This window comes from Vipera berus (assembly GCF_964194415.1).
Source record: "Vipera berus genome assembly, chromosome: 2".
Lineage (NCBI taxonomy): Eukaryota > Metazoa > Chordata > Lepidosauria > Squamata > Viperidae > Vipera > Vipera berus.
This window is the reverse complement of record NC_138203.1, coordinates 118436669-118464063: the sequence shown is the minus strand read 5'-3', so window position 1 is coordinate 118464063 and position 27395 is coordinate 118436669. Positions and strand designations below refer to the sequence as shown.

At 41.2% G+C, this 27395-nt stretch overlaps 2 protein-coding genes across 7 annotated transcripts; one reads left to right on the top strand and one right to left on the bottom strand.

Annotated features, from left to right (window-relative positions):
- Window positions 1-366: 366 nt before the first annotated feature.
- Window positions 367-17432, bottom strand: GTF2F1 (general transcription factor IIF subunit 1). Of its 4 annotated transcripts, XM_081321359.1 has the most exons (15): window positions 17041-17390; window positions 16630-16689; window positions 15625-15671; window positions 13122-13194; window positions 10721-10914; window positions 10305-10475; window positions 9374-9555; window positions 8869-9013; window positions 8565-8623; window positions 7580-7699; window positions 6973-7046; window positions 6118-6256; window positions 5087-5219; window positions 1625-1710; window positions 367-877 (listed from the first exon to the last, which is right to left on the bottom strand). In XM_081321359.1, the coding sequence occupies exons 2-15, from the start codon at window positions 16639-16641 to the stop codon at window positions 864-866; spliced, it is 1449 nt and encodes a 482-aa protein (XP_081177485.1). In that variant the 5' UTR covers window positions 16642-16689; window positions 17041-17390; the 3' UTR covers window positions 367-863. The 4 variants fall into 4 exon arrangements, with proteins under 4 accessions (XP_081177485.1, XP_081177484.1, XP_081177483.1 ...); XM_081321358.1 differs by lacking the exons at window positions 1625-1710; window positions 17041-17390 and adding an exon at window positions 17401-17432; XM_081321357.1 differs by lacking the exon at window positions 1625-1710.
- Window positions 17433-17866: 434 nt separating this feature from the next.
- LOC308664278 (adenylate kinase isoenzyme 1-like) lies at window positions 17867-25657 on the top strand. 3 transcript variants are annotated; one of them, XM_081321364.1, is made up of 7 exons: window positions 17888-17929; window positions 18073-18105; window positions 20094-20204; window positions 21404-21603; window positions 23413-23526; window positions 23936-24130; window positions 25451-25657. In XM_081321364.1, the coding sequence occupies exons 3-7, from the start codon at window positions 20144-20146 to the stop codon at window positions 25538-25540; spliced, it is 660 nt and encodes a 219-aa protein (XP_081177490.1). In that variant the 5' UTR covers window positions 17888-17929; window positions 18073-18105; window positions 20094-20143; the 3' UTR covers window positions 25541-25657. The 3 variants fall into 3 exon arrangements, with proteins under 3 accessions (XP_081177491.1, XP_081177490.1, XP_081177489.1); XM_081321365.1 differs by lacking the exon at window positions 20094-20204 and having other exon boundaries at window positions 17867-17929; XM_081321363.1 differs by lacking the exons at window positions 17888-17929; window positions 18073-18105 and having other exon boundaries at window positions 19700-20204.
- The last annotated feature ends 1738 nt before the right edge of the window (window positions 25658-27395 follow it).

Below are 27395 nucleotides of genomic sequence, written 5' to 3'. Positions count from 1 at the left end.
CCACGCTTCTGAATTTTGATCATGTGACCATGGGGATGCTGCAACAGTCATAAGAGTGAAAAACAGTCATAAGTCCCCTTTTTCAGTGCCGTTGTAATTTTGAACAGTCACTAAATGAACTGTTGTAAGTTGAGGACTACCTGTACTGTAATGCTGAGACATCTTGGACTGGCTTCAGCCTTCCTTAGCAATGGTGATCCTACCAGCTGGAAGCTTCTTTGTGAGGAGATATCCTCAGCAAGCTTTAAGTGGTTGATTTCATCCCATACCAACCAAGTTCTGTGGTGAACAATGAGTAGGGTGTGCAGGACACAGATTGTAATTGCTAGGTTTTCCAGAAAAAGAATAAATACGGGGAACAGAGTATAAAAGATATCCAGGTTTATTTCCAAAAATGGCAGTGTCTGGTTAACTCTCTCCCTTACATCTCATACAGAAAAATCCCACCTTCCATATCCTGTAACAGGTTATGCCATACTCTTCCCCCACATCTACCACTCCCAATTTCAAGACGACTTCCAGGTGAAAGCAGAGTAGTGGCTTTTCCCTTTCCCCAGAAGGACAGATGCCAATCCCATGGTTTCATCTTCCAGCTTCCAGAGCCAATGGGTAACCACAAGAAGCTCAAAGCCAGCTGGCAAGTACCCAAAGGCCGCCTGAGCCTGGCCCTGTTCATTCCTTAAGGAAGAAGTGCATCTTGTCATTGATGTTCTTGCGCTCAGGGTTGAGGCGCTTAAGAATTTGTGCCAGTACATTGACTGTCTGTTCACTGCTTAGTCCAGTCTTCTTGGTTTGGAATTTCTTTAGGAGGTCCTTAGTGGTCATGGGCTTGCGAGTGAGATATCGGCGCACAGCATCTTCCGTCAGCTGTACATCACTGCAAAAAGGAAGCAGGTTAAATGGACCAATCCAGACACCAGCTATAGTTCTAATTTTGAAAAGAAATTCACAGAAGGTTTATCACTTACTTTGGGGAGTCAACACCTTATTGAGCAAAGAGCTATATATGGCAATTTGTGCATAGTTCCAAGTCAACCAAATATGAGTTGTAGATACAGGAAGGGACCAGGTTAGGAAAACCTATTCTAAACCTTATCAAATACTTTCATGTGGCTTTATGCTAAATGTTGCACAAAGAAACCAAACAATTACCATTTAAATATTATTGGTGTTTCATATACCTGATATCAGTAATCTAGGTTTAAGTAGTCTTTTGATGGCGGTGGCAAAGTACCAATAGGCCACATTGTGAAACACTGGAAAAACTAATGTACATCTTTGTTTAGAATGACAGTATTTAAAAAGGTGAGAAATTGCACTGGATTTACACAAATTATAAAAATATTTCAGATAATGGTTATTTTCACTGTCCATTTTGAATACATAGTGGAAAGAGGAAACTTGAGAGTTTCCAAGATTGATGCTATATGGAACAAAACTGTGACTGAATCTAGATGTTCTGCTTCAGATACCATGAAGCCTCCTCCCAGAAGGTAACAAGGAAAACAGGTCGTGAAGAGGATATGTAGCATCCCAGACAATCCTGCAGACCCTGCTCAAGCAACGCTTATGTGCTAAGTCCTGGATGGAAGGAACTGCCAATAATCTTTTCAGCCATCCTCACCACTCTCTGCACAGCCTTCCTCTCTGAAACAGTGATGCTTCCAAACCACTGTAATGCAACATGACAGGATGCTCTCGATTGTCCCTCTGTAGAAAGTGATAAGGACAGAGGAAGGAAGAGGTACTTTTCTCATGTGACACAGAAAATGCAGGCCCTGCTATGCCTACTTCACCAGTGTCTCAGTATTGAGCGACCAATCCAGCCTATTCATTTCTCACCAAACTGAACATAATCAGGTCTGGTTACACTTGGATGGAAGACTATGGAATGCCAGAGCTCTAGACAAGACTGAGAAATTGGAAAAAGATTCTGAATGGAGGCAGTAGCACATCATTCAGTACCGCTGCTAGTATTTTATTTCATTTTTTCCCCTTAAAAATGTTATTGGATTTTTTTTAAAAAAAGAAAGTTTATTTCTGAATTTGACATGTCTGCTCACGCTTTTAATATTTAAAATATGAATATTTTCACTACTGATATTATTTCACTTAGGAAACATTAATAGGTAATTGATGATCAGATGCCACACATTTTGATATAAAGCAGGTAGTTCAGTATCAAAGAAATGGGCAAAACTGGGATTTTGTTTTATTTCCTGCAATGAATATTGGAGGATTTGTTGTACCGAGAATTTTTGGGGAAGTTTACACATCAGTTTATCTTTCCTGTTTCAATATGGCAGGAAATCATACTGTTAATTTTCAGCAATCATGTAAAAACGAATCTTTAGAAGTTATAGTGAAAAGAACTCCAGGGAAACAGGACTTCTGGTTTGCCGAGACGGCCGCGGTAGCCCTTCCGTTTGATCCGGGGCAGCCCTCCAAACCGGTGGACAGAAGACCGGCCACAGAAATATGGCTCGTCACTAGGCTGCAGACAGCTGAAGTCACACTTACCATCAGGCAACTTTAAAGCAGTGCGGAAGAGACTGGGTGAGATCTACTTCTCTTAAATCCTAACTACCTTTTTTACCTGCATAAGCTGCTTAAGTACTTTCCCCCCTGTGGAGAGGGGAGGGAGATTTTACCCTTCCCTCTAAAAAACAGCGGCGACTGACTATCCAGGGGAATTTAAAAATGTTGCAAGAATAACTTGATCCTAATTGGAATTTTACTTCTTAAAGTTTGTGGACTAAAAGACTTTAAATATAGGGGCGACATCTTGTGGCTAAAGCTGATATTACAACCTGTTATGGTGTAAAAGAGACTTGGCTGACAGCCTAGATCAGGGGTGTCAAACTCAATTTCACTGAGGGCCACATCAGCATTGCAGTTGCCCTCAGGGGGCCGGGTGGGTATGGCCAGGGTGGGTGTGGCCTACTGGGTGGGCGTGGCTAGAGTGCATATGGCCTACTGGGTGGGTGTGGCCAGCTCTACATCGTTCGCATCAAGGGTGCCTATGGAGGCCTGGGCAGGAGTGGGACAGATCTGAGGGTCTCTGGCAGAAGGAGGGTCTCTGGGCCAGGGCCAAGGCAGTGGGGGCCGTTCCCTCACTGTTTCCAGGATGGCTTCGCGGGCCACATGAAACCACTTTGCGGGCCGGATCTGGCCCCCGGGCCTTGTGTTTGACATGTCTGGCCTAGATAAACAGATAAGACTTACAATCTTGAGATATCAGCTGTGAAACCCAGCTGTATTCCATACTTACAGATTTTTTTTTTACATTCTCTGATTGCAAAGCTTTTAACCCAATACATTACTAAGAGAATATGGAGGAAGATCAGGAACAGATTATTTTTATGTTGAAAGCAATTTACCAAACTATTCTTACAGCTACTGATGAAATAAGAGGTTGCAGAAAGAAATGGGATGTCAGCCCAGATACATGAACTTAAATTTTGATTACAACTGAAAAATCAACTATACAGAATATAAAGGAAAAAGTGGACCAATTAAATACTATGGCAGAGGATTCAACTGATCAACAAATACAATCAATGGAAAACCCAGAAAAGGGACTGACAATATGGAAAAGGGAAAAGATTTTTTACATAAATCAGAAGAAACCTGAGGATAAAGAAGAACAACAAATTGAAGAGAAGATAAACAGTTTAAGACAACTATATCAAGATGGAAAAATAGAGACAATTTATTAGTCCTCTCAAAATAATGGCGATTGGATGGTTTTTTCCTATGTCAAACAACATACATAACAACACAGGGAGATCTGTTTGACTCAAAAACATAGTCGTGGAAGACGATTTGGCAAAGAAAGCTAGAATAAAACTGGAAAAAAAACTGGGGGTTTGACTTACTAGTGAGAATTAAAATAGAATATTCTCAAACAGATGTGTACTTTGAATATTAGAAATTGTTATGAGCTGAGTTAAAGGATACTCTGGTCATTTAAGACTGGGAAATATAAACATTAATAGTTAAATTTGAATACTGAATATAAAGGCAATTAAAATATATATAAACTAAAAATTTATTGATGAATGTAACAAATATGTTTTTATTTAGTGGTAACAACAAAAATTACTAGTTTAAATATGAGATAGTAGAGATTGAGAGAAAAAAGAGGAAGTATTAAATGTTGAAATAAGATTTGGTTATTAAATTTAAGATATTTGGAAATTACTAGAAAATAAGAATATTATATTGTAGTATTAACCAGCTGATGTAAGATCTTGGGATGAATTGTGATAAAGGAAATTTGGGGTTATTTAAAACTTGGAAACTATAAATATAAAACGTTAAGTTTAAATGTTAGTGGGAAACTAAAAATTGGGAAAAATTTATCAGGACATTGTCTGAAAAGATTGAATATTAAAATGATTAAGATATGTACAAACTAAAAATTATTGATAAATATAAGACAGTTATTTGTATTAAATTGATATAAGAATTGTACTAATTTAAACATGAGACAATAAATACTAAGGGGAAAAGAGAGGAAATATTTAATGTAATAGTTTGTGATCAATACTAAAGAAATTTGTATGTTATTGAATTATGAACTAACTCAGCTGCTACGTTGCTTTTCAAATTTTTAAACGTAAAACTGGAAAATCAATAAAAAATTTTAAAAAAGGATTCCAGGGAAACAGACTAGTCATGGTGCTGGAAAGTAGATGGGGGTCCAACCGAATTTGTGCCTTGTCTATGTCAGCCACTAAGCTAGGATTCAAACAGGATTTCTCTTTGCTTTTCTTAGACTTCAGTGTGAATTATTTGGCTTGAGCAAAGCACTATGTATAACCCCTACCATTTATGAATCATGTTTTAAAACAATGCATACTTTTAAATCATCAAATAGTATTATAAGCTAGATTTAAATACTATAAATGCCTAACTTACATTTAATGATGCTTAGGTGTTCAAAGCCCTTTTTAACATTTCATACACATGGGTGCATATATTTATTTATTTTTCTTTTGTTGTTGTTGTTATTCTAACCCAATCCACCAGATAGTAGCCTTGCTTCCTATTTCTGCTCCCTAGTAGCTATTCATATACTTACCCACTACTGGGTGTTGATTTCCCTGACTGTGGCTGTGGGGTAGATTTCCCAGATGTGGTGGCAGCCTGGGCTCCAGCATCCATTTTTAACCTCTTAGCTGCTGGGAGTTCACTGGACCCTGCCTGTCGCTTCCCTGTCCAAGGCAAACAAAGTCAGTAAAGTTCAGAGCTACAACTCAGAAGCACCTTCTGGTCCTCTCTCTCCTGGCAAACCATCCCAAGGCACCTGGCCCATGCAAGGGCACGTGGGAGAGAGTTGCTGTAGAAGGAACAAACCACCTGGATTCTTCTGCTAGCTTTAATTCAGTCGCAAGATATGACTCGGTTCAATGCCAGAGCTCTTGAAAACTCATTCCCGTAGAAGTAATTTTGCAGCCAGAGACAAATTTGTTTTCCTGCTCCAGTATCTGAACCTTTGCAGAATTAAGATTTTAGTTCAATTAGCCATGCTCTGAAAGTCATTCTGTAGAAATGCTTCAAACCTCACACAAGTGAAGCACCTTGTGATATTCAATAAAGTAAAAAAGCTTCCGCACAAATAAAAAATGGCTGGCAATGTTGTCAGAGTTATGTTAATTTAAATCTCTTTAATAAGAGGTTTAATTTTTAAAAAAACCCACTCTTTTCAGGCTTACATCAAACCGCGAACAAATCCAGACTATTTTCATGTGTAGCACAAAGGTGTTATATTGACAAGAATTCCAAAGCACATCTTCCAAATCATTTTCAGGAAATGCACTATTTCCATCACTGGTGGAACAGTGGCTAGATGAAATACAAAGAATGACAAAACTAAAAGCCACAGAAAAAAGAGGTAGATAGCTAAGCAGTCTTAGAGACTTTACCGAACACTAGTGCTTGGTTGAAGTAGATGGCCTGCACATTTTCAAATTGTATCTCTGCAGGCAAGCATTTGAAATACTTGCTTTGAAAAGGAATCCTTCACCATGGCTTCCCCGAAATATGCTGAGTTTAGAAGGTATAGACACCAGCAAAGAGACAGGTAAGGTGAAATTCCTACATCAGCCTTACCTTGTTCCAGCTTGTTGGCTGCAGCCCGCAGCATGGATGAGGTGCTGCCGGCATCTACCAAGGGGGTCCCTGGGCGGCTGTTCCCTTGTGAGCTGCTGGCTGAGCCCTTACGCTCCTTCTTGGGAGGGGTCTTCTTTTTCTGTGAAGGTGTCAGGAGCATGGGCTCAGTTATCCTCCATTGTTCTACCCAGATGTTCCTGAGCCTGAGCCTCATGCTGTGCTAACAAGCCTCCTGAGTAGACAGAACGTCAGCAAGGACTGCTCTGTGAGGAGCAAAATGAAGTTGATGCTGGAAGAAGCACTTCACCTCAGACAAGGAAGGAAGCAGCAGCAAAATAGCCAAACTTGTGCTGTGGAATCCAGAGGGCCAATTCATGTTTGTGAAATAGCTACTACTAGGACACATTTTTTTTAAAACTTCAAAGTTAAAAATATAAGCCAGACAATTTTTTTTATAGGGGAGTTGTTTCTGTCCATTAATTTGCAAAGCTATCAAGCAAACCAGGCAAATGAATGGAAGTCTAGAGCTGGGGCAATAATTTGTAGAGTTACCATCTATTCAGTGAAGATAGGGTATGTGCTAGTTCACAATATGCAAATATAGTTGCCCATCCAGCTGAGCTGCAGTGGTAGAAACAGAGAGAGGACTTTCACTTTGGCCTTGACAAAAGCACTGTCCTAACTGCAAGCATACTGGAAGTATTTTGGGGTTCACAAACCAAGTAAGAGAATCAGAGATGGGATGGGATGGGTTCCTGGAGATGCCAGGAACAGCAGGTAGCCTTCCTGCAGGAGGCACGTTCAATGCTAGCTACCCCCTGTTCTCTGGGCAAAAGAAACGGCCTCTGGAATTACCGTCATGAAGAGAGCTGAAGACGCTTCACTGTCAATGTCACTATCCTCTGATGTCTCCGATTCGTCACTGCTGTCTGCAAAGCACAGTCAAGAAATCAGTGGGAGCTTTCTCTCCTATCCTCAAGGCCACCAGCCACATTGACTTGAGAGTGCTGAGCTGCTATTGGCTCATCACGCCTGTCTCAAGAAACGTTCACAGCTGCTGCAAAACTGCACTGCTCCAAAATATTCAACTTTTCCTCAAGCTGACAAGACCAGAGAAACCACACGGCTGCTCCCATCCCAATGCAAATGCTGCTAAGGTTTATTTCAGTGGCCCTGTGCAGTAAAATAGCTGAAATTCCACAACAGGAAAAACAGAATTTGGCAGCCGACATAAAATCAGGCCATTTTAAAAACTCATTGCTATAATTTGCTCTACTTTGCAAGCCAGCTTCTTTTTCTTGTCAAAGCATAAGGCTTTTGGGAAGCTGAACTATATGCTCCATAAAGTGGGCTTTGATTTCTATCAAGTCACACCACAAACAACTGCATTTTCACTTTCCCAAGATTGATTTATACTTCCCTTTCCTGAGCTTCTATCCCATCCAGCTTCAGGCTGCATCACCTTTCTTTTTCTTTTTGTCCTGTGGAGTGGGGACCTTCTTCTCCTCCTCCTCCTCTTCTTTCTCCTCTGCAGGCTTTTCCTCCTCACTCTCTTCGCTGCTCTCGCTTGCTTCATCTATGCCTGAAAAACAACGTGGCTTAGATCGTGGAGGAATCAGACTTTCCTTGACTTCAGCTTTTCACTGAACTTGAGGACATGTCCCCATTGGTTTCATTAGTACGTGTGGCCTCTTTTGGCAAAAGTAGCTCTCAACCGCATCTCTGGCCAACATTCCCTCTAAACATAAGCCTAATGGGGATGCTGCTACTGCCCTGAGATTTTCTAGGTTTGTGTAATTTAATGCATAGAAGTGGAGATCTAAGGATCTTTAAATAAAGGACCTTGGGCAGCTTTTATTCAATCCTCAAGCTCTTTTCCGGGGAAAAATGTGAATCATCAGCTAATCTAATATGTATTTATTTTATTTATTTATTTAATAATATTTCTATACCGCCCTTCTCCCTGAGGACTCAGGGCGGTTCACAGGGCAAGAATAAAATACAAAGTTACAAATATTAAAAGGAAATTAAATAATTGCCCGATTTTAAAACAATTGATATGTTACAATTATAAAACCCCAAAGATACAATATTAAGAATACAAGAATAAAAAACCCCACCAATCCCCCATCAGGCTAGGCCTCAGATTGCGACGAAAGGAGTGAAGATCGGGCGCCATCCGGAGCTCTACCGGTAACTGATTCCATAGTTCCGGAGCACCCACAGAGAAGGATCTCCCCCTGGGGGCCACCAATCGACATTCTCTGATCGGTGGCACCCTGACAGGCACATATGCAAACTGCACAGTAACTATAAAGAGCTAATAAGTCAAGATATAAGAATGCGCCCACAGAATGATTACCAAGATAAAATGCCTTGGAAATAGTGACCATGTCATTAATTTTGCTCATTTCTATAACTGCTGCTGGTCTGATTCAGCCACGTACCTTTCGGGATGTCTTCTTTGGTGATTTTGGGCTTGCCGACCGCTTCCTCTGCTGAGCTGCTGTAAAATGACAGAAAAAACCCCCCAATTCTGAGCAAAGTAATACACTCTATAAATTTGCAGTGGGGAACACAATCTATTCCCAGAAAAAGACTATGAATTAGCAGCGTACCCAATAAGGTATCCTTCAGACAGATGGGACTACCAACACAGCAACAGCAGATGTTGAAGGAGCAGCAGCTAAGCCACGTGAAGAATAACCATGCAATTGGGCAGTAATTGTTGTCCCTCTTAGTGGCATGTACCTTGATCCATCAGACATGTAGTCCACTTCCTGGCCCTCAAAATCTCCATCATCACTATCTTCAAAGGCTTCGTCATCTGATCCTTTCTTCTTTTTCTTTTTTTTGGTGGGTGGCGCTTTCTTCTTGGGTTTGGCAGGCTTTTCACCTATGGAAGGATGCCCACGTGATCTATTTATTTTCTTATGAGGAATATATCAAAGCCAAAATCTATAGACCATTTTGCCCAAGAGGAAAACAGCAGCAAACACAAACTGCAAGCTATTGTGGAGAGATGCGTCAAAAATGGGTTTTAAAATGAAAAGAACTGCAGAACTTCACGTGACAAAAGATAAGCCTATCTTTAAGCAAACTAGGACTCTCCTCCTCCTCCTGGATCTCAACAGCAATTGGGTCTGGGCCTCTTCTCAGTCCTTTTTGGCTGTCTTGACTATGAATTCTGGGAAAGGATCCACTCATCTGGAGGGCTGTTTTCAATCCCAACCTCCCCCCCACCCACATGCCGTACCATCAGTGTCACTGAACTCGCTGTCATCTGAACTCATCTCCAGTTCATCCTCCAGGTCATGGATTTTTAGATCACTGCCTTTCTTTTTGCCTTTCTTCTCTTTCTCCTCCTCTTCTTCCTCACCCTGGTCCTTTAGCCGCCGTTGCTGCATGATGCTGAAGTGGTTTAGGACTTTGTTTCTCCTGCAGATGAGGAGGGTCAACCAGACGGCCTGTTAAAATCTACTCGGGAGAGAAGAACTACTTGCAAAAAGCTCTTGCAAAAAAAAACCTGTTTGAAGCTTTAAACACTCAGGCTAGTTAGAGGGCAGACTGAGTGTGAGGGAACTGGTTTTGTTTTGGTTTTTAAAGAATTAATAAAATTGTGGTAAAATGAAACTGACAGCCTCAAATACCTTGATATTACTCTGTGCCATAGAAGAAGGATCTCTAGTAGCAGTTATTCTTTTTAAAATTTATTAATCAAATGTGTACACTTCCCATCTCACTAGTTAAGTGACTCTGATTTACAAATATAAACCATAAACTCTATACAAAAGTATCCTATGTAGCCTTGGTTTTGGAGTATAACAATTTGTTTTAAAGTAGCCCTTCTCTACATGCTACTCTCCAGACATTCTGAAAATGCAACTCCCAGCATCCCAGCATTCTAGGGGTGATTGTCTAAAGGCCAGGCAACAGAGAACTGCATTGGAAAGAGCCGGTGTTGCCTAACAGCTAAAAGCAAAAGCTCTGATTTAAATTTACCTGCCATAATCACTTAAGCACTTAACTTTAAGTACGGTTTCTCACTTCAACAATTCCTTGCTAGAACAAGGCGGCCTATTTTACAGGTGGGAATCAGGTTGAGGAAGGCTGTACTAGCCTGGCAGGCCTTTCTGGGATTAGTTCCTGATGGAGCAAGGGCAGGAATATCATCTTTCAACTCTCACCTTTCCCATTCCTCCTCAGCTTCTTCTGCAGTCAAGGTGCGATGCTTGGCCACAGGGGTAAAATTATACCAATTGTTGACTGGGAAGGCTTCAAAAGCGCCATCTGGACACTGAGTAAAGATGTAATAGGATGTGTTTGCAGTCACACCACCCTTTTTCACTCCTTTGAACCTGAGTGGAAAAAAAAATCCACACAAGGTAACTTCAGGATTTAAAGCTGAAACAATATGAGAAGGCCGGCAAGAGGGGCAGACAACTGTTTTGTACAGACAACTTCCATCCTCCCCGAGTAATCTTTTTTGTTCCCTACTTACAATCTGGAGTGGTCCTAACCATTTTCCCAGGAAGAAGAAGTGGGGAAAAAATTAGCCCACATTCTAAAGCCAAGGCCAAGACTAGTAACATTAACCACTCACTTGCGCCCAGCCTTGCCATTGACTTTCAAAATCCAAGGCTGATCCTCAAGTTTGAATTCCTTCAGGACAATGCCATATTTCTTGCGCCTGGCTTCCTCACGCAGCTTGCGGTTGAACTCACTGCCAGCTCCAGTTTCTGGCATCTCTTCTTCCTGGTAGATCTTCTTATTGCTGAGATCTCGCTCCATCTTTGCCTGAAGAAGATCAGGAAGTAAAGGGACAAGGAAAGTACCATTCCTTCAAAGAAAATGGAAAGATGAAGCTGTTCCTCAGCACACAGCTTTTTCCCAATATGTGTGGATTTTCAAAAACTAGTTCCCGAACAACTGGGGGGGAAGAGAAGATGTCAAGATCTAAACGGAAGCTGGCTTGTACGGCTGAGCCGGAACTAGTGCGGCTGAATGCGGGAGAGCTGGGGGCGGGTGGGCCGATTACATGTTCTATGACCTGACAGTTAAACTGTCACACAGGTATATATGTAGGTTCTTCCCACCTTTAGCCCTTACTCTGATGATGTCAACAGGAGGTTGACGAAAGCTCAATGATTAAAAGGCTCTTTTGTATCCCAGGATTCAGTAGCTTTATTGGTTTTCTAAATGTTTACACCTGGGATTCAATTATTTAAAATGATTAATGATTATATATATATATATATATATATATATATATATATATATATATATATATATATATATATATATATATTTATATTTGGCGGGTCGAATCCCGAGTGCCGCGTAACAGAGTGAGCACCTGTTACTCGTCCCAGCTTCTGCCAACCTAGCAGTTCGAAAGCACGTAAAAATGCAAGTAGAAAAATAGGGACCACTGCGGTGGGAAGGCAACAGCGTTCCGTGCGCCTTTGGCATCTAGTCATGCCGGCCACATGACCACGGAGACGTCCTCAGACAAGCGCTGGCTCTTCGGCTTTGAAACGGAGATGAGCACCGGCCCTAAGAGTCGGAAACGACTAGCACGCATGTGCGGGGGAACCTTTACCTTTACATAGATAGATAGATAGATAGATAGATAGATAGATAGATAGATAGATAGATAGATAGATATACATACATACATATGTGTGTGTGTGTGTGTGTGTGTGATGTATGTGCAACAGGAATCTCCATAGCTATGAAGGCCAAAGACTTATCCTGATGAGATGTTTGCTAACGAATCTAACACGTTTTTGCCTGATGCTCCAATTTAAGACTTATATGGCTTTCAAATATCTTCTTTCACCCCCATCGCAATCTGTAATCTTGATTGCAGCAAAGATTCCTAAACGCACACATAACAACTGCATAATGTAGCAGCACCAGACAGGCCTCTGTAATTCTTCCACAGTAGACGTGCCAAACTCAGAAAATAATATTTGCAAATAAAACTTTTTTTGTTTTGTTTCGGTTTAGTCAGTGCAGTTTTCTTGGCAAGATTTTCAGAAGTGGTTTTCCTGTGCCTTCTTCCTAGGGTTAAAAGATCACCCAGTTTGCTTTGTGCCCTAGGCAGGATCAGAACTCTCTCTCTCTCTCTCTCTCTCTTCTGGTTTTTAGCAAGATGTCTTAGCCCAGTGCTTCCCAAAACTTTTTCTTCCATTACCCAAAACTGGGTATTGCAAAGTTCTTTTGCCTCTTATCAGAGTCCTTATTTAAATGTCTCTGATGTGACTGCATGTCATTACCCAAAGAAAAACCATTTTTACCTAATTTTGGGTCATTTGCCCAGGTTTGGGAAGCACTGCCTTAACCACTACACCAAACTGGCTCTCAAGATCAAATAACAGATTGTCAAGCAATCTATTACTTGCAAAAATTAAATATATAAAGCCCTCAACTTGTCATTTAAAATTATTAAAATAATCACAAGAGGGGAGAGCCACTACTGAAAGAGCGTCTTCTCTGGTATAGAGTCTGATCTTTTCGACCAGCAAAGTTTCTGAGGCTGCAAGCCATGCAGAAGCATTTTTTTAAAATTTTAATCCCATTTATATCCCGCCCTTCTCCAAAGACTCAGGGTGGCTTACAATTTAAGCACAAACCAATGTGCCTAGCAATAGCCTTCATTCTATGTATATGCCTGCTTATTAGGGCTTTCATCCCCCCCCCAAGTGGCATTATTACAAAGTCAGCTTAATTGCCCCCAACAATCTGGGTCCTCATTTTACCTACCTCGGAAGGATGGAAGGCTGAGTCAACCTTGAGCCTGGTGGGATGCGAACCTGCACTAATTGCAGGCAGCTGGTGTTACTTAAGGAGGCATTAGCCCACTGCTCCACCAAGGCTCCTTGCATGACGTAACACCGGCAAAGACAGGTAATCAGGTAATCGTGACCAAAATCTTAATGCTGGATTTGTAGCATGCAAGATACAGTTTCTTACTGTAAAAACTTCAGGCAGGATCCTACCTGGTGCCAGGTGGCAAAGTTGACCTTGTCGGCAGCATTGAATGCCATAATATTGTATTTCTTGGAGGTGCTTCTGTGGAAGCAGAAGAGGAAAATGAATGTTAGATTAAGATTGGCAGCATCCAAATGCAAGTCCCTCATTCAGCCACATGAACTCACTTGGTGACTTTGGGCCAATACTGATCTCTTAGCTCAGCCCATCTAACAAAACTGTTATGGGGACAGAACTGTAGAAGGAAATGCTACATAATTTTCTCTGACCTCTTGAAGGAAAGAAACTAAAAAAACCCCTAATAGCAGATCTTTCAGTTTAGACACAGAGTACAGAACTGATGTGTTTCCTCCAACAGGCTATAGGGGTAAATAATGGGCTAAGACTTAAATCAATAGACAATAAGACTATCAAGAGCTATGGTTAGTTTTGATAGTCATATATTATCTCTGATAATCTATGGGAGATCTCTCGCTGTTGCATTTATGTCTTCCCAAAGGCATCCAGCTTATCATACAGGGCAAATATGGATTAATTAAACTTTGGTCTTACCCAACCCAACACTTCTTAGCAGCCCAACTGTAACATATAAAAGCCACTGGATCTGGCCTTTGCAGGGGGTTCACCACATATGTTCTACTCTAAAAAGCTGCTTTGGGCAGAGATTCGTCTGGTGGTCTTTGTACTGAGCAGGTGATGGTCGATCTCCCAGAAGCTAAGCAGAGCTGGCCCTGATTAGCACTTGAGAATTATATACCTCTTGGCTAGAGGGGGGAGTCAAAACACAATCCAGAAGCCAGCAGCAAACTATGTCTAACACTGCCAAGTAAACTGCGTGATCTCAGTTGCTCCTGTCTCAGCTGTGGCCTTGGTCCCCCTGGCAGGAGCTGGCTGACTGGCCCCTTCCTGTGTTATTTGCAGTAGAGACATACTACACCCTATTTCCACTGTACAGAATCCTCTGGCCAGCCAGAGGTGCAGCTGAGCTGATAGCTGGGACAGAGCGACTCTGGTTTGCATCTGCTCTACATCAGAAGGGGAAGATATGTGAAGTAAATAACTTTCCTACCAGCCATGGTTCCAGACTATGGTTAAGACTAAGCACTTGTACTTGAGTCTGGAGGGGTTTTAGTATGTCAAATAAATGTGTCACAGGACATCCTATAGTGAGGGAGAGCCTTGTCCAGTCATAATGATCAACGGACTGCTGAGGACATATTGTTACTGCATGCCACGTATTGAAGCTACAGACTTTTTAGTACAGGTGCACCTTACACAATTGAGCACAAAATTTCTGTTGCTAAGCGAGACAGTTAAGTAAGTTTTGCCCCATTTTACTTCTCTTGACACAACTCTTAAGTGAATCATTGCAGTTGTTAACAGTTGCTGAGTGAATCTGGCTTTCCCATTGACTGCTTGCCACAAAAGATGATCACATGACCCTGGGATACTGCATTCATCATGAGTCAGTTGGCAAGCACCTGCATTTTGCTCACATAAGCAGGAGGTTGCTGCAACAATTGTAAGTGTGGAAAAAACGGTCATAAGTTACTTTGTTCAGTACCACTGTAACTTCGAAAGGTTACTAAATGAACTGTTGTAAGTTGAGGACTACCTATACCTATACCTAAAGCACCAAAGGGCAAGACAAGAAACAATGGTTGGAAACTGATCAAAGAGAGAAGCAACCTGGAATTAAAGAGAAACTTCCTAACAGTGAGGACAATTAACCGGTGGAACAGCTCGCCTCCAGAAATCGTGGGCGCTCCATCACTGGAGATTTTTAAGAAGAGACTAGACATTCACCTGTCTGAGATGGTACAGGTTCTCCTGCTTGAGCAGGGGGCTGGACTACAAGACTTCCAAGGCTCTATTCCTATTCCTATTTCCATTCCCATTCCTAATTCTAATTCTATTATTCTATTCAATTGCAAGACAAAGTATAAAAGACCATCAAAGACTCCGAGTCACAAATGTGTTACAAAATAATGTTGCAGACTGGCTAAAAAGCCGTAACAGAGAAAGCCTCTCAGAACTAATAATATGGCTTGTCAATGTTGTGTTTCTGTGACCGCAGCATACAAGTCACAGCTGCTAGCTAAAATGTCAGAGGAAACCTCTTAGTACACCTGTATGCCCCTCACTGCCACACATGAGTTTCAGAGCCATCCCTTTATCAGAAGCTGTTCTATGATGCAGGCCTTCCGGTTCATTTAACTGCTCCACATCGCAGAACCCTCTTCTGTCCTGACATCTCATCACCCCAATCCCTCACCATTTCAGAGCTGCAAGTAGTGCTGTTCATTCAGATTTGCTTAATTAATTGGCTGGTGAGACCAATACGTTTATATCTGGAATGGCAAAAGTAGCAAGCAATTCTTCCATTACTTATTTAATATTAAGTTGTATCTGATTGGATTACAAGAAAGTATTAAAATTATTTTTTTAAAAAAAGTTAAAAGAATGGAAATGGGATGAGATGCTGAGAGAGAAAAAAAAAAGCGTACTCACTTGGGAACCCGGACGACATATTCAGTTACTCCCTGGTTGCTGGTCCCCTAGAAAAGAGAAAGGAAAGAAACTACATAAATACAAGAGGAAGCAGATAAAGTGGCTGGCTAAGTTACCTCAGTGCATGTCAGTAGGGCTGATACATGGGTATTAAAGGCAGAGAGTTTAGCATTCTGAGTATAAGACCAATATATTCTGTCCTATAGAAAGTAAACAGCATCTTCAGTGCATGGAAGATCCTGATTCAAAAATAATATAAAGTCCAAGGATTAAGACAAAGTATATTCCCATCCCAACAACAAGCCCACCCACTTATCAATGACTAAGACTGACCTGATGGTGGGTTTTGACAATCTCAGAAATGCATGGAAAGAAAAACAGAGTTCTGCCAAGGAAGGTCTGGGGCCCACCCCATAGACAATAGATTTGGATTCTATTATTTACAAATAACTCAAAGTGGTGAATATATCTAACACATCTTCCTCCTCCTATTTTCTCCACATTAACAATGTAAGAAAATGAAGGCTGGCATCAAATCAAGAAATCAAAACAACCCCTTTTACACACACAGGAAGAAAGAAAAAGAAAAAAATATATTTTTCTTTTCTTTCAGCACTCAGCCTATGTTCATCTATAATAAAACAATAAATAAAAAAATAAAAAAAACAAATAACAGGAATGACACAGACAGCTGCTTCTTACCTTGAGTTACCTGCCAAAATATATCAGATAGGTGGGTAAAAGATTTGCTCAGTTTCCCTGTCCTAATGTCCTCCAGATGCTTTGAGCAATGATCCCCATAATTTCTCAATAAAATGGTCAAATGCTGAGGATCATGGGCACTGCAGTAAAACATCTGAGGACAACTGGCTGTGGAAGGCTAAAGCCAGATGAAGTGCCAAGTGGGATTTTGGACAGTGGCATTCTAATTATGAGTGGCCTATGTGGCTTCTCAAATAGCCTCAAATGTAGTTTAGCCATATCTGACTCTTGAAAATAACTCACCAAGGAAGTCATTTCTGATGTTTGAACTGGTAATCAACCACGTTTCTGCAATGGCAGATTCTATAGAAGAAAAGCGAGGCACAGTCAATTTCATAAAAGCCTGGGAGAACAAGTTAGCTGCAGTATGAGGGAATGCCTAAAATGCCAAGTGAGCAAGAAAAGCAAAGGGATGCATTAGCTGAGAGCCCCTTTAAATAGAGGCCGACTGCGTTCACGCACAAAAAAGCTCTGAAAGAGAAGCAAAGCAGCACAGAGCTTCTAATTTTTCTTTTTCTCTCTCAAAGGCTACATATCGCAGATGGCCGGTGATCATGTGTAGGAGGTTTCTTGCACTGGAAGATAACATCTCTATTTTTCTTTTCAAGGAACATTTTGTTAGGAAGCAGATAACTTAAAATAAGTTATACGAACCAAACCCAGCTCTGGGACACCCCTTCCTCTCCTTTCTGGCTAAGATCTTTCCTCCTGAGAGGAGCTGGGAACTAGGATGCCAAAACCTAGCTGGCAATTGGAGGAAGGTGAGCAAGAGAAGCCGTGGAGACCTCCGAGCCGGGACGCCTAAGCCCCAGCTATGCCGGCTCGATGCCGGAGCGGCTAGAGACAGAAAGCGGGCATTGGAAGGATGATGGGATCCATCCCGGAGGGGAAAAAGACATCCAGGATTCAGAATATCTCGCTCGATCGGCAAGGTGATGGCAGCCGAGGACAGGATCGGCCGGGTTGTTTTTCCCGGCGGCTCCCTTCCCTTCTCCGCGGCTCCCTCGTTCTCACCTAAAGTGTCAGCCAGATCCTCAAATTCGCATGCGCAAAGCCTGGCGGCGGCTGAAAAGGAAGTAGACGTTGTGGTTGTTAATAAACTTCCGGCATCGCATCGAGGTTACGGTACTACCCTGCCTGTGAGCAGCTCATCAGGCTCGCTGAGAGTTATTTTCGCTTTGATGTTGGTCTGCGGAGACCCACTGTTAAAGCGACAGTCAACGAAGCTAGCCAAGGGAGGGCCTACCGAGGTCTGACACGCCAGGGAGCAAACAGACCCATGGCGGGCAGGGAGAACGCAAGGATTAGTAAAGGCGTCTCTTTCCCGTCCTTTGCGAAAGAAACGTGCCGGGTAGGCGCGTCAGTCCCTTTAAGGGCGGTCAGAAAGGCGAGGACGCGGAAACACAAGGGGCGGGGCTACAAGGCTCAGGTTTCTCCAGGTGAAGCCCGAGCCTATTGCAGGTAGTACCTGGACCGGAAGCTGGAGTCGGCGCTGCGCTGCCCAGCCTGATTTACGGAAGGACTAGACTGCATTGTTGTTATGCAGGGGTCTTCAAACTTGGCCCTTTTATGACTTGTGGACTTCAATTCCCAGAATTCCTCAGCCAGCAAAGCTGGCTGAGGAATTCTGGGAGTTGAAGTCCACAAGTCATAAAAGGGCCAAGTTTGAAGACCCCTGTTGTTATGTGTCCGGCAAGTTGAGCCAGAAATGCAGAAAATGTATTCCTTTGGATTTCCTGGACCCCTCCAGTCATATTCAGCTTTCTGAATACTTGGCCAGAACAATGCGAGAAAATGGTTCTGGCCCGGTTGGGAAGAAAGTTTGGCTTGCAAAGCGACTCCTAAGAACTGGCGGCTCAGGAAAGATCAGATCCGATTAAAGAAAAAGTGGGAAATGGCAGAGCCTTCTCTCTGGAAGGGACGTTGATTGGGAATCCCTACACTTCCCGGGCAGAAAGAAGTCAGAGATACTGCGCAAAAGGAACCTTGGCAGTCTTAAATCGCTATAGTTACCAAGATGAGCTTGTTGCAAGATGGTATTTGGTGGGAGAATGTAAACATAAGGGTTAGAGTCAAAGAAATGCCGTTTGAGTCTTCGCAGCTTTCTAAGAAAACTTTCGTGTCAGATTGATATTAAACAGCCTCCCCAGGAATGCAATCTGGGTTTAAGGGGCTTCAAGTCAATGTTGATTTCAGTCTTCGCAGTTAGCAGTGGTTTGATCTTGCCGTCTTCCTAGGCTGAGAGTGATTGTCCCAAGGTCGCCCAGCTTGGCTTTATGCCCAAGGCATAACTCACGGTCTCCTTTCCTAGCCTGGTGTAAGAGGAAGGGCCTCTTAAATAAATACCACTTGGGGTGGCATTCAATCCTTGCTTCTAACACTATTTCTTTTAACGTGGTCTTTTTTTGTACCGTGTTTTGGCTAATAAAGCCTAGTTGAGATTTTATATAACGGTTTTCAGATCAGCCACGTAGCTCATGTACGGTTCGCTTTAGGCCATTCTACGTAAACGCTCCTTCGGATTTATTTCTGCTTCCACTCTGCTCTTGTTCCTTGGGGGTTTGCAGCTTAACCTGAAGTTGCAGCTTTCCGGTTTCAAAGGAATATCTCTTTGGTTTCCACCTATTGCCGGAGTATGAGCGGAAGCGCCTGCTCTTTTCAGCGGAAGTTGCGGGGTGGGTCTTATGAACTCTGAGTTAGCGTGCGGTGGGGAGATGGGAAAGGAGAGAAAAACTTACTGTATTTAAAATGGCGTAATTTCATGCTTTGCAATAGGAATTCATGAATAACGGCTCCTTTTCAAAGGAGCATAGGAGGTGAACAGACATGTTTAGACCCCACTGAATGTAATCTATTCAGTGCCAGTAGAGAATTGAACTCTGGGCTTACATTTTAACTATTACACCATACAGGTTTCTAGATATGTCTCCTAATCAGTTACAGACATATACAAAATAGTTCATATATAAGAACTGGTGGGACCAGAAAATAGACAAAAGTAATAGAAAGTGAAGCTAAAGTGCTCTGTGATTTCAAACAGTCAAGCACACACATAACATCTCGGATTTAACTGTTGAAGGCAAAAAAAAAGTAGTTGGGTCGAATCCTGAGTGCCGCGTAACTGAGCGCCTGTTACTTGTCCCAGCTTCTGCCAACCTAGCAGTTCGAAAGCACGTAAAAATGCAAGTAGAAAAATAGGGACCACTACGGTGGGAAGGTAACAGCGTTCCGTGTGCCTTTGGCGTCTAGTCATGTCAGCCACATGACCACGGAGACGTCCTCGGACAAGTGCTGGCTCTTCGGCTTTGAAACGGAGATGAGCACCGGCCCCTAGAGTCGGAAATGACTAGCACGCATGTGCGGGGGAACCTTTACCTTTACCTTGCTACCTGGGGACAGCAGGTAGTGCAGGAACTGGAGAAAAGCACAAAATAACAAAGACCTGCAAATAGAAATTGAATGACTCTCTACTTGACATCATTTATTTGTTGAGAGAGTTGAGCAGAGTAGAGAGAAGCACTTCTTTCTGTACACAGTTTAGACTAGTTGCAACAGATTACCAACCATGAAAGCAACATGCCCCTCCCAGTTTTGCTTGATCCAGGTTTGGTGAGTCTTGACATCAGATGTCTGTGACATCAGAAAGAGATCCCAGGGGAGTCACATGTCAGCTAAGCTGAAATGGCCAAATTAGTTTTGTACCTCAGTTTGCAGTCTGCTGGACCAGTGCCTGAAGATCTTGGGATGAGTCTTCAGAATGGGGATTTGCCAGGGCAGCCTTCCAAAATCAACTAAACCCTTGAAGCATGAACTAAAAGGTACTCAGTTTCTTCCCTTCTACATAGGCTGTAATATTTATAGTAGTATACCAGCAAGCTTCTAGTCATCAGGCTTCTTTTGATTCTGTTTCCTAAGCTCTAGGATGGGGAGGGTTATTAGCTTGAAACTTTCCCCAACACCCAATACACAAGGAATTTCTATAAACTTAAGCAGAATAAATATGCAAATTCTAGTTCATTCAGTAGGGCTTGATAAAGAACATTTTCCAGGGAATCATGCACTACAAAGGGGAAGTTGGCCTGTTTCCCATTTGGCTCTTCTTCTGCCTACCACTTGCTGCTGCCTCTCCAGCATGGGTTCTTTGGCAAACTTCTCATTTACATGCTCTAGTTTACAAACCAAAGTAACTGCCCATATGTCATTTCTGATTCAAAATAAAATGGCATGGTGGAGTGCAACGGTATATTTAAGGAGAGGGCTGGATCCGAATTTCTCTGACTGGATTCAATCCAGATTTGTCAGAGAAGGACTCGGATCATTCCCGGCCATTATCACAAAGGCTGTTTTGGAACAGGACAGGTGAACAAAGAAGAAAATATAAAAGCCTGCAAACTAACAGCAGCAATTCTCCCCTTCCTTGGAGCTTTTAGATCAACTTTATGGTCAACTTCTTGAAATGACACCAGAGTATGCATATATTCAGACTCTTCAGAATTCTTCATTGTGTCAGAAAGCTTCTGAAATGTAGAACAGAGGAGGAAGCAACAGAGTCCTAAAATTAAGACGTAGATACTCCACTCTTGAGATTTGGAGTTGAAATTTAAGTCCTAATATAAGACCGGTAGACTGAACACACTTGTCAGTGGTTAGTTAAGATTTCACTTAGCATTCAGGTAAAGGAAAACTGCTATATCTTGCTCAGGACCATCAGTGGTAGAACACATGGCTTGCACAACCAGCATCAGCACTTAACTCTCAAAACCTTGAAGAACTGCTATTGTGGGAATATAAATTACTGGATGAGAGTGACTGACAGATTACCTTACTCTAAGGTAGCTTTATGTGCAAAAAGACATTCTGCTGGACTAGCAGTATCTTAATTGTATTCAAAATCTGTAAGACCTCCTTTCTTTCTGGGTAAGCTGCTAGGGGTCCCACTTTGCAAAGTGCAATTATTGTTCAGTAGAAACTGCCTGAGCAGTGCATCCTTCCATGACTGTCTTTTCTTTTGCTGCAGAAAAGTTGAAAGACTCTATCATCATCTTTATGATAGGAGGTCCTGGCTCCGGTAAAGACGTGCAGAGCATTCGGCTAGCTAGCAAATACGACTTCTCCCATGTGGCTATTGGAGAACTGCTGCGGGAAGAGGCCAGCAGGAGTACTAGCAAGGGCAAAGCCATTAGGGAGATCCTGCTGAAAGGGGCTCTGGTGCCCTCGGTAAGGCCCTACGACAGTACGTCTATTCCGGGCAGAATCCATTTTTTATTAAGAACATTTTAAAAACCTGGACTAGATGTAGGTTGTGCTTTCTTCCTACTGAAGTGAATACAAATTACTCATTACTAAATTAAGGGCTATTGATTTTCATGAGACTAATACAGCGTGGATTCAGTCCACTGTGTATGTTGCATTTTAAAAACCAGTATTTTCAAGGAAGAAAAGGATTTCTGTAATAACAACTGACAGCATGATTATAATTACATAAGCAATTTTTCTGAACTAATATTCAGTTCATCCCTTTCATTCTCATCCTGAAGATGGAAATGTGTTTGATGTCTTCAGTGAATCTACCCATGTCTGGTAATTTCACTGTCAGTTAATATGCCATTGAGATTTTATGGAGATTCTCATTTCATGGTTATCCCAAAGGTATTTTTTTCTTTTCTTTTCAGAAGGGCAATTGGATTTTGTTTTTCCTTGAAGACATTTCGCTTCTCATCCAAACTTCTTCAGTTCTATTATTGCCATTGAGTTTACTTCTATTTGGATGTTAACTGAGATTATTTAGAACCATTTACCATCCAACATGTCAGATTTTGAGTTAGATATAACCTCTAAAATTCAGAAGTCTGCATATTCTGTGGTAGAATTTTGGTTAGCGAAGGATGGCTGATTATCCTTTTATTTTTTTGAGATCTGTTCAGCAATAGTTGTCAATAAATTTCTTTGCAGCCACCTGCTATCTTTTCTTAGTTAAGATACTAGGTGGGTCTCCTTCAGTTTTGTTAGTAAATGGAAGCATTTAACATTCCAGTCTTATGTAAAGACCATGACTGTGACTGAGACAATGCTGTCACAAATCGGCAAATGGGTTATAATGGCAGAGGGTTTTTTAAGGCTTCTTTTTAACTGTGGAAAACCACACTGTATGTGCAGTTTGGTTTGAAGAACGGCAGAGCATTGTGCTGTGATTGGGTAACTTTTTACTAGATTTAAGAGGTGCAAACTTTGGAGAAATACTACAAAAAGAGACATGAGCCCAGCATTGCCCATTCTTGCTGTAATAATCACTGAACTGTAAGATGCAAGACACGACACAATCATGATGTATTTGAGATCTCATTGACTTCAGTCAAAAATCAAAACAGATTTTAAGACGTAGAGAGTTCCATTCCCTGCAGCTGTTCAGAAAGACCATATGCAAGTGGAACTTCTAGAATCAGAAATACATGGTTGGATATAAAGCCATTGTGGAACAATACTGGAAATAGCTTATGGATTTCTTGGAAAGATTTGGCTCCTTACAATGGGAGTATTGCTGAAAATAAATTTCAAACAAACTTTCAGTTTTTTCCTTGTTATAATTTTACAAAAAGGCTAACTAGAGATTTATAAGCCAGTTCTATGGGGGTTTTTTTGGGGGTGTGTGTCATGTATGTAGGCACCCTGTAAGATGATGTGTTTCTGTGATTCTTTATAACCACTTTGATTCTGCTTTCCTAGGTCTACACTGGAAGGAAATTAATATGAACATTGCCATTTTTCAGGCAATAGCCTTTAGAGGCAACGACAGACTTTTCTCGGAATTTATTTTTAATCTTCCCCTTTGCTGATTCTCAAAGTCTAAGAAAGGTGAACTCTGTTTACCATTTTGAATAAAAGGGCTGAACTTTTTTTTCCTGACTTGCTACCATAAGATTTTGGATGTCAAGATAGTGGGTTAAACAGCCATCCCTATCCTGAAAGGAAGACGGAGAAATACAATTTGCAAAATCTTTTTGAGATTCATTGCACTTTTTTCTTTAGGGCTACATCTTAGAACTGCTGACAGACAGGATGTTAAAAGCTGAAAATTTCAAAGGATTCTTTATTGAAGGCTTCCCCCGAGAAATCAATCAAGCCAGGCTGTTTGAGGAAGTTGTAAGTATCATCTCTGTGTGTGTGTGTGTGTGTGTGTGTGTGCATGAAAGGATGGCTTAGTTTACAGCAGATGCAGGCAACCTGTAGCCTTTCCAGTGTTCAGACTTCAGTCTGCATCATTCCTCACTGTCGGTCATGTTTGTAGACTGAGAAACTGTCACTATCTTGCCTATACCCGGCCTCACGAGATGGGTACTCTCCGTAGGATGTCATGAATTGGAACAGGAGTCACTGAATGAGAATATGGAAGTAAATACTGGTAATATATTGGTTGACTCAGCCTAGGACTGTTCTGTTCTAACTCTAGGAAAGAACTTGAAATGGCTAGTTTAGACCAGAGCAAGTCTATGTTAGATATTAATGAAAAAGCTAAGGGTGAACCGACCAACTTGTGCCATTCCCATTGCAGGTGGGACGTTTGCCCAACATTGTTATAGTGTTCGACTGTTCTACAGAGACTATGATCCAGCGGCTGATGATCAGAAGCCAGCTGGGCCAAAGAGTGAATGACCATGAGAGAATTATCCGGCAGCGGCTTGAGACTCACTACACACTGTGTGACCCTGTCCTCACTTACTACCTGCAGAAAAGCATACTCCGGAATGTAGGTCTCTTATACTTTGTCCTCTCCCCCCCCCCCGGGCAAAGAAAGCCTAGCTGCTTGGGATAAGACTATGCTCAGTTTGATTCTGTTTGGGACTAAAGCAACACTTTCTAACAAAGATGCTCTCTCTTTCCCATTAAGCCAGTGATAAATATAAATGATATATAATGATAGCGGTAAAAGGGGGGGAGGAGTATGTGACATAATTAAAATACAAATAGTAGAAAGTATATTAGGAAAATGTTTTAACATGTTGCTATCATATAGATTTACTCTTACACTCACATTAAGGCACACAAATCTGTATTTGGTTTGGGTAAAGCTCACAAAATATTCCCTCCCACACACATACACATCAGAAATTAGAGAGAACATTACTTAGGGGAAACTTAAATATGCTGCAGTGGGGATATTGTATTAGAAGCATTACCTAATTTACTCTTCCTAATACTGTGTATATAGAATATTAAGAAACTTGTGGTATTGCAGATATTTATCTTGTATTTTGGCTCCGTCTATTCACGAGGAGGCATTTCACAAGAATCCTAAATGTTCGAAGCACATACTATTTGTTTAACATGTTGCTTTTGAGCCAGTAAAAGAAAAGCTCTATATAGAATTCTTAAAAGTATGAAAAGAGTATTTATTTTTTCCCTTGGAATAGCTAAAATAATCTATCCAGTCTCATATTGCTCTGTCTTGAGAGCATAGCATTCCACATGAATATATCCCAATATCAGTTAATTTCATTATTTCTTAAACAAAAATTATCATACTATACCCTAAAAGGATATTTTAGCATAAAATGAAATATGGAAAAATGATTGATATTGCAGGTTAACTAGCTTTTACAATTTTCATTTTATGTTTTTATTCCTCTCAAAGTCACTCAACAGCATTGACAGAAAATAGCTTCACAATAAATAAAGTGCATAAAACATTTCTTCACTGAAACCAACATTTTGCATAGTAAATTAACTGTCATAAGATGAAAAAAAACCCCATTTAGGTGTTGTTGTTGTTGTTGTTTTAATTTGGCTATAACATCTCTGGGTGATCTCAGTGTTCAGAGGAACATATTCGTCAGTATCCCATAATGGTGAAAGGTGTTTAATGGATTATTTCCATACTTCCCAGCAGCATCTGAATAGATAGTAGTAGTTTATTCAAGAAGAAAATTTTACTGTATTTAGGCTTGTTTAGACATCCCCACAACTGTAACTCCATGAGTTAAGGCAACCTTGTTTCTAAAGAGCTTAAAGAGGCTAGATAGTTCTAAAAGAGGTATCTAAGAGTCCATCACTATTTTTGTATTTGCAGATCCTTGGGGAGGAACCCCCAGAAGTAGTCTTTGCCAAGTGCTGCAGTGTTGTTGATGATGTGATAAAAACAGCTACCTCTGTGGTATAGCTATTTAGTGCTACAGAAAAATAAAAGATTTTAAGCTCTGGTCTATTAGCATGCCTTCCTCAGGAACCGCCCCCCCCCCTTTAAAAAAAAAAGATCTATCTTGATTCAGAACTGCATCAACCTCACCTAGTAATCTGAAGCACAGAGAGTGGTCCTGTCTATGATGATGTATTCAGAAATCTAGGTTAAATTATATCCTGCAATCTCCAAGAAAAGCCATGATTGCAAATGGTTCTCTGTGAGCAAAGTTACCTGCTGGCCAAAACAAGAATGAAAGATCACTTTCAGAGTAAACAATCACAGAATAAAGGGGAATTACTGTTGCAGCATATAAGCAAGTGTGATCCACAGAGTAGTCTTAGGTCATTCCTTTAACTGAGATGCTCTTTCTGAAATTCCTTAATGAAAGATACATTCCCACTTGTTTAATTTATCTCTAGAATTAAGTTTGTACTTTCAAAGAGTATCGTATCTCCACATCATGTCTGAGGTAGCAAAATTCCATGATAAGACATTCTGGGAATTACTAAGCCATAAGGATTTTCAGCTGGTGATGATACATATCAGGAACATGGATATAACTATAATTGGGCACTTTTCCAACCCAGCACTTCTGAACTCTTGATATATTTTTCACAGATCTGAATCACAAATGAGTATCAGCAGGAGGTATAGTGACATTTTAAAAACAACTGCATATTTACCCATCACTTTCCATTAAGTTATGACTATAGATAAGTCTTTGATTAATAACTATTCAGTTAACAATGGTTCAAAATTATGAGTCTCGGAAGTGATTTATAACCTGTCCTAAAAGTTATGACTGCCACACCACCCCAAAGTCACCTGATCGCAAATCAGGCACTTAGCAACTGGCTCATATTTACCTGTTGCAACATCGTGTGGCCATGCGATTGCAAGTTGTGACCTTCCCAGAGAGTTTCTGATAGGTTTCCAGCAAACAACCTCAACTGGGGAAATCAGATTTGCTTAAAGATAGCAGTAAAAATAATTGGTAAAATCAAGTCTAGTCACATGATTCACTTAATGACTGCACCTCTTATTGACTGAAATTCTGGGCCCAATTCTGCTTGTAAGCTGGGGACCACCTGTATTGCCCATGTCAATAGATTTGTGAATGCCTTGCATTAGAGGATGCTTCATATTTCCTTCCCTTTTAATTCAAAATAAAAAGTATCTTGTAGGCCTCAGTCCTTAGTTGTATATACAGTCCTTGGTCTGTTTTAAAATCTCTCTGTAATACCAGCTCAGACTCAAAGTAATTTATCACAGCCTGTCACAACAGGGGTGGAGATGGGAGGCAGTGAAGGGAGACCAAATGCTGAAGAAAATTATTCTTTAGTGGAAAAGAATAATTGAACAAGAGCCTTGGTGGAGCAGTGGGCTAATGCCTCCTTAAGTAACACCAGCTGCCTGCAATTAGTGCAGGTTCGAGTCCCACCAGGCTCAAGGTTGACTCAGCCTTCCATCCTTCCGAGGTAGGTAAAATGAGGACCCAGATTGTTGGGGGCAATTAAGCTGACTTTGTAATAATGCCGCTTGGGGTGTGTGTGAAAGCCCTAATAAGCAGGCATATACATAGAATGAAGGCTACTGCTAAGCTTGTAAGCCGCCCTGAGTCTTCGGAGAAGGGCGGGATATAAATGGAATTAAAATAAAATAAAATAAAAATAAATAAATAAAAGAGTACCCTCATGTATATTTCCAAATATCTTCTCATATCCTGCAAAGCATTTTAGACCAAATTATCCAAATAGATTTAATGATCAATAATCTGCTAGGGGTTCCAGCCATTGGGGCAAGAAGCTGGAAAATTCACTTTTATGATGCACCA

What these genes read in the sequence shown, in the direction of transcription:
- GTF2F1 (XM_081321358.1), bottom strand. An exon ending in GCTGAGGAGGAATGGGAAAG is followed by an intron (nt 9,556 to 10,304) that starts GTGAGAGTTGAA and finishes CCTCATCTGCAG; the next exon opens with GAGAAACAAAGTCCTAAACC. An exon ending in AAATCAACACCCAGTAGTGG is followed by an intron (nt 878 to 5,086) that starts GTAAGTATATGA and finishes TCCTTTTTGCAG; the next exon opens with TGATGTACAGCTGACGGAAG.
- LOC308664278 (XM_081321364.1), top strand. Translation starts at nt 20,144, where the DNA reads ATGGGGATTTGCCAGGGCAGCCTTCCAAAATCAACTAAACCCTTGAAG. An exon ending in CTTGAAGCATGAACTAAAAG is followed by an intron (nt 20,205 to 21,403) that starts GTACTCAGTTTC and finishes CTTTTGCTGCAG; the next exon opens with AAAAGTTGAAAGACTCTATC. An exon ending in AAGGGGCTCTGGTGCCCTCG is followed by an intron (nt 21,604 to 23,412) that starts GTAAGGCCCTAC and finishes TTTTTTCTTTAG; the next exon opens with GGCTACATCTTAGAACTGCT.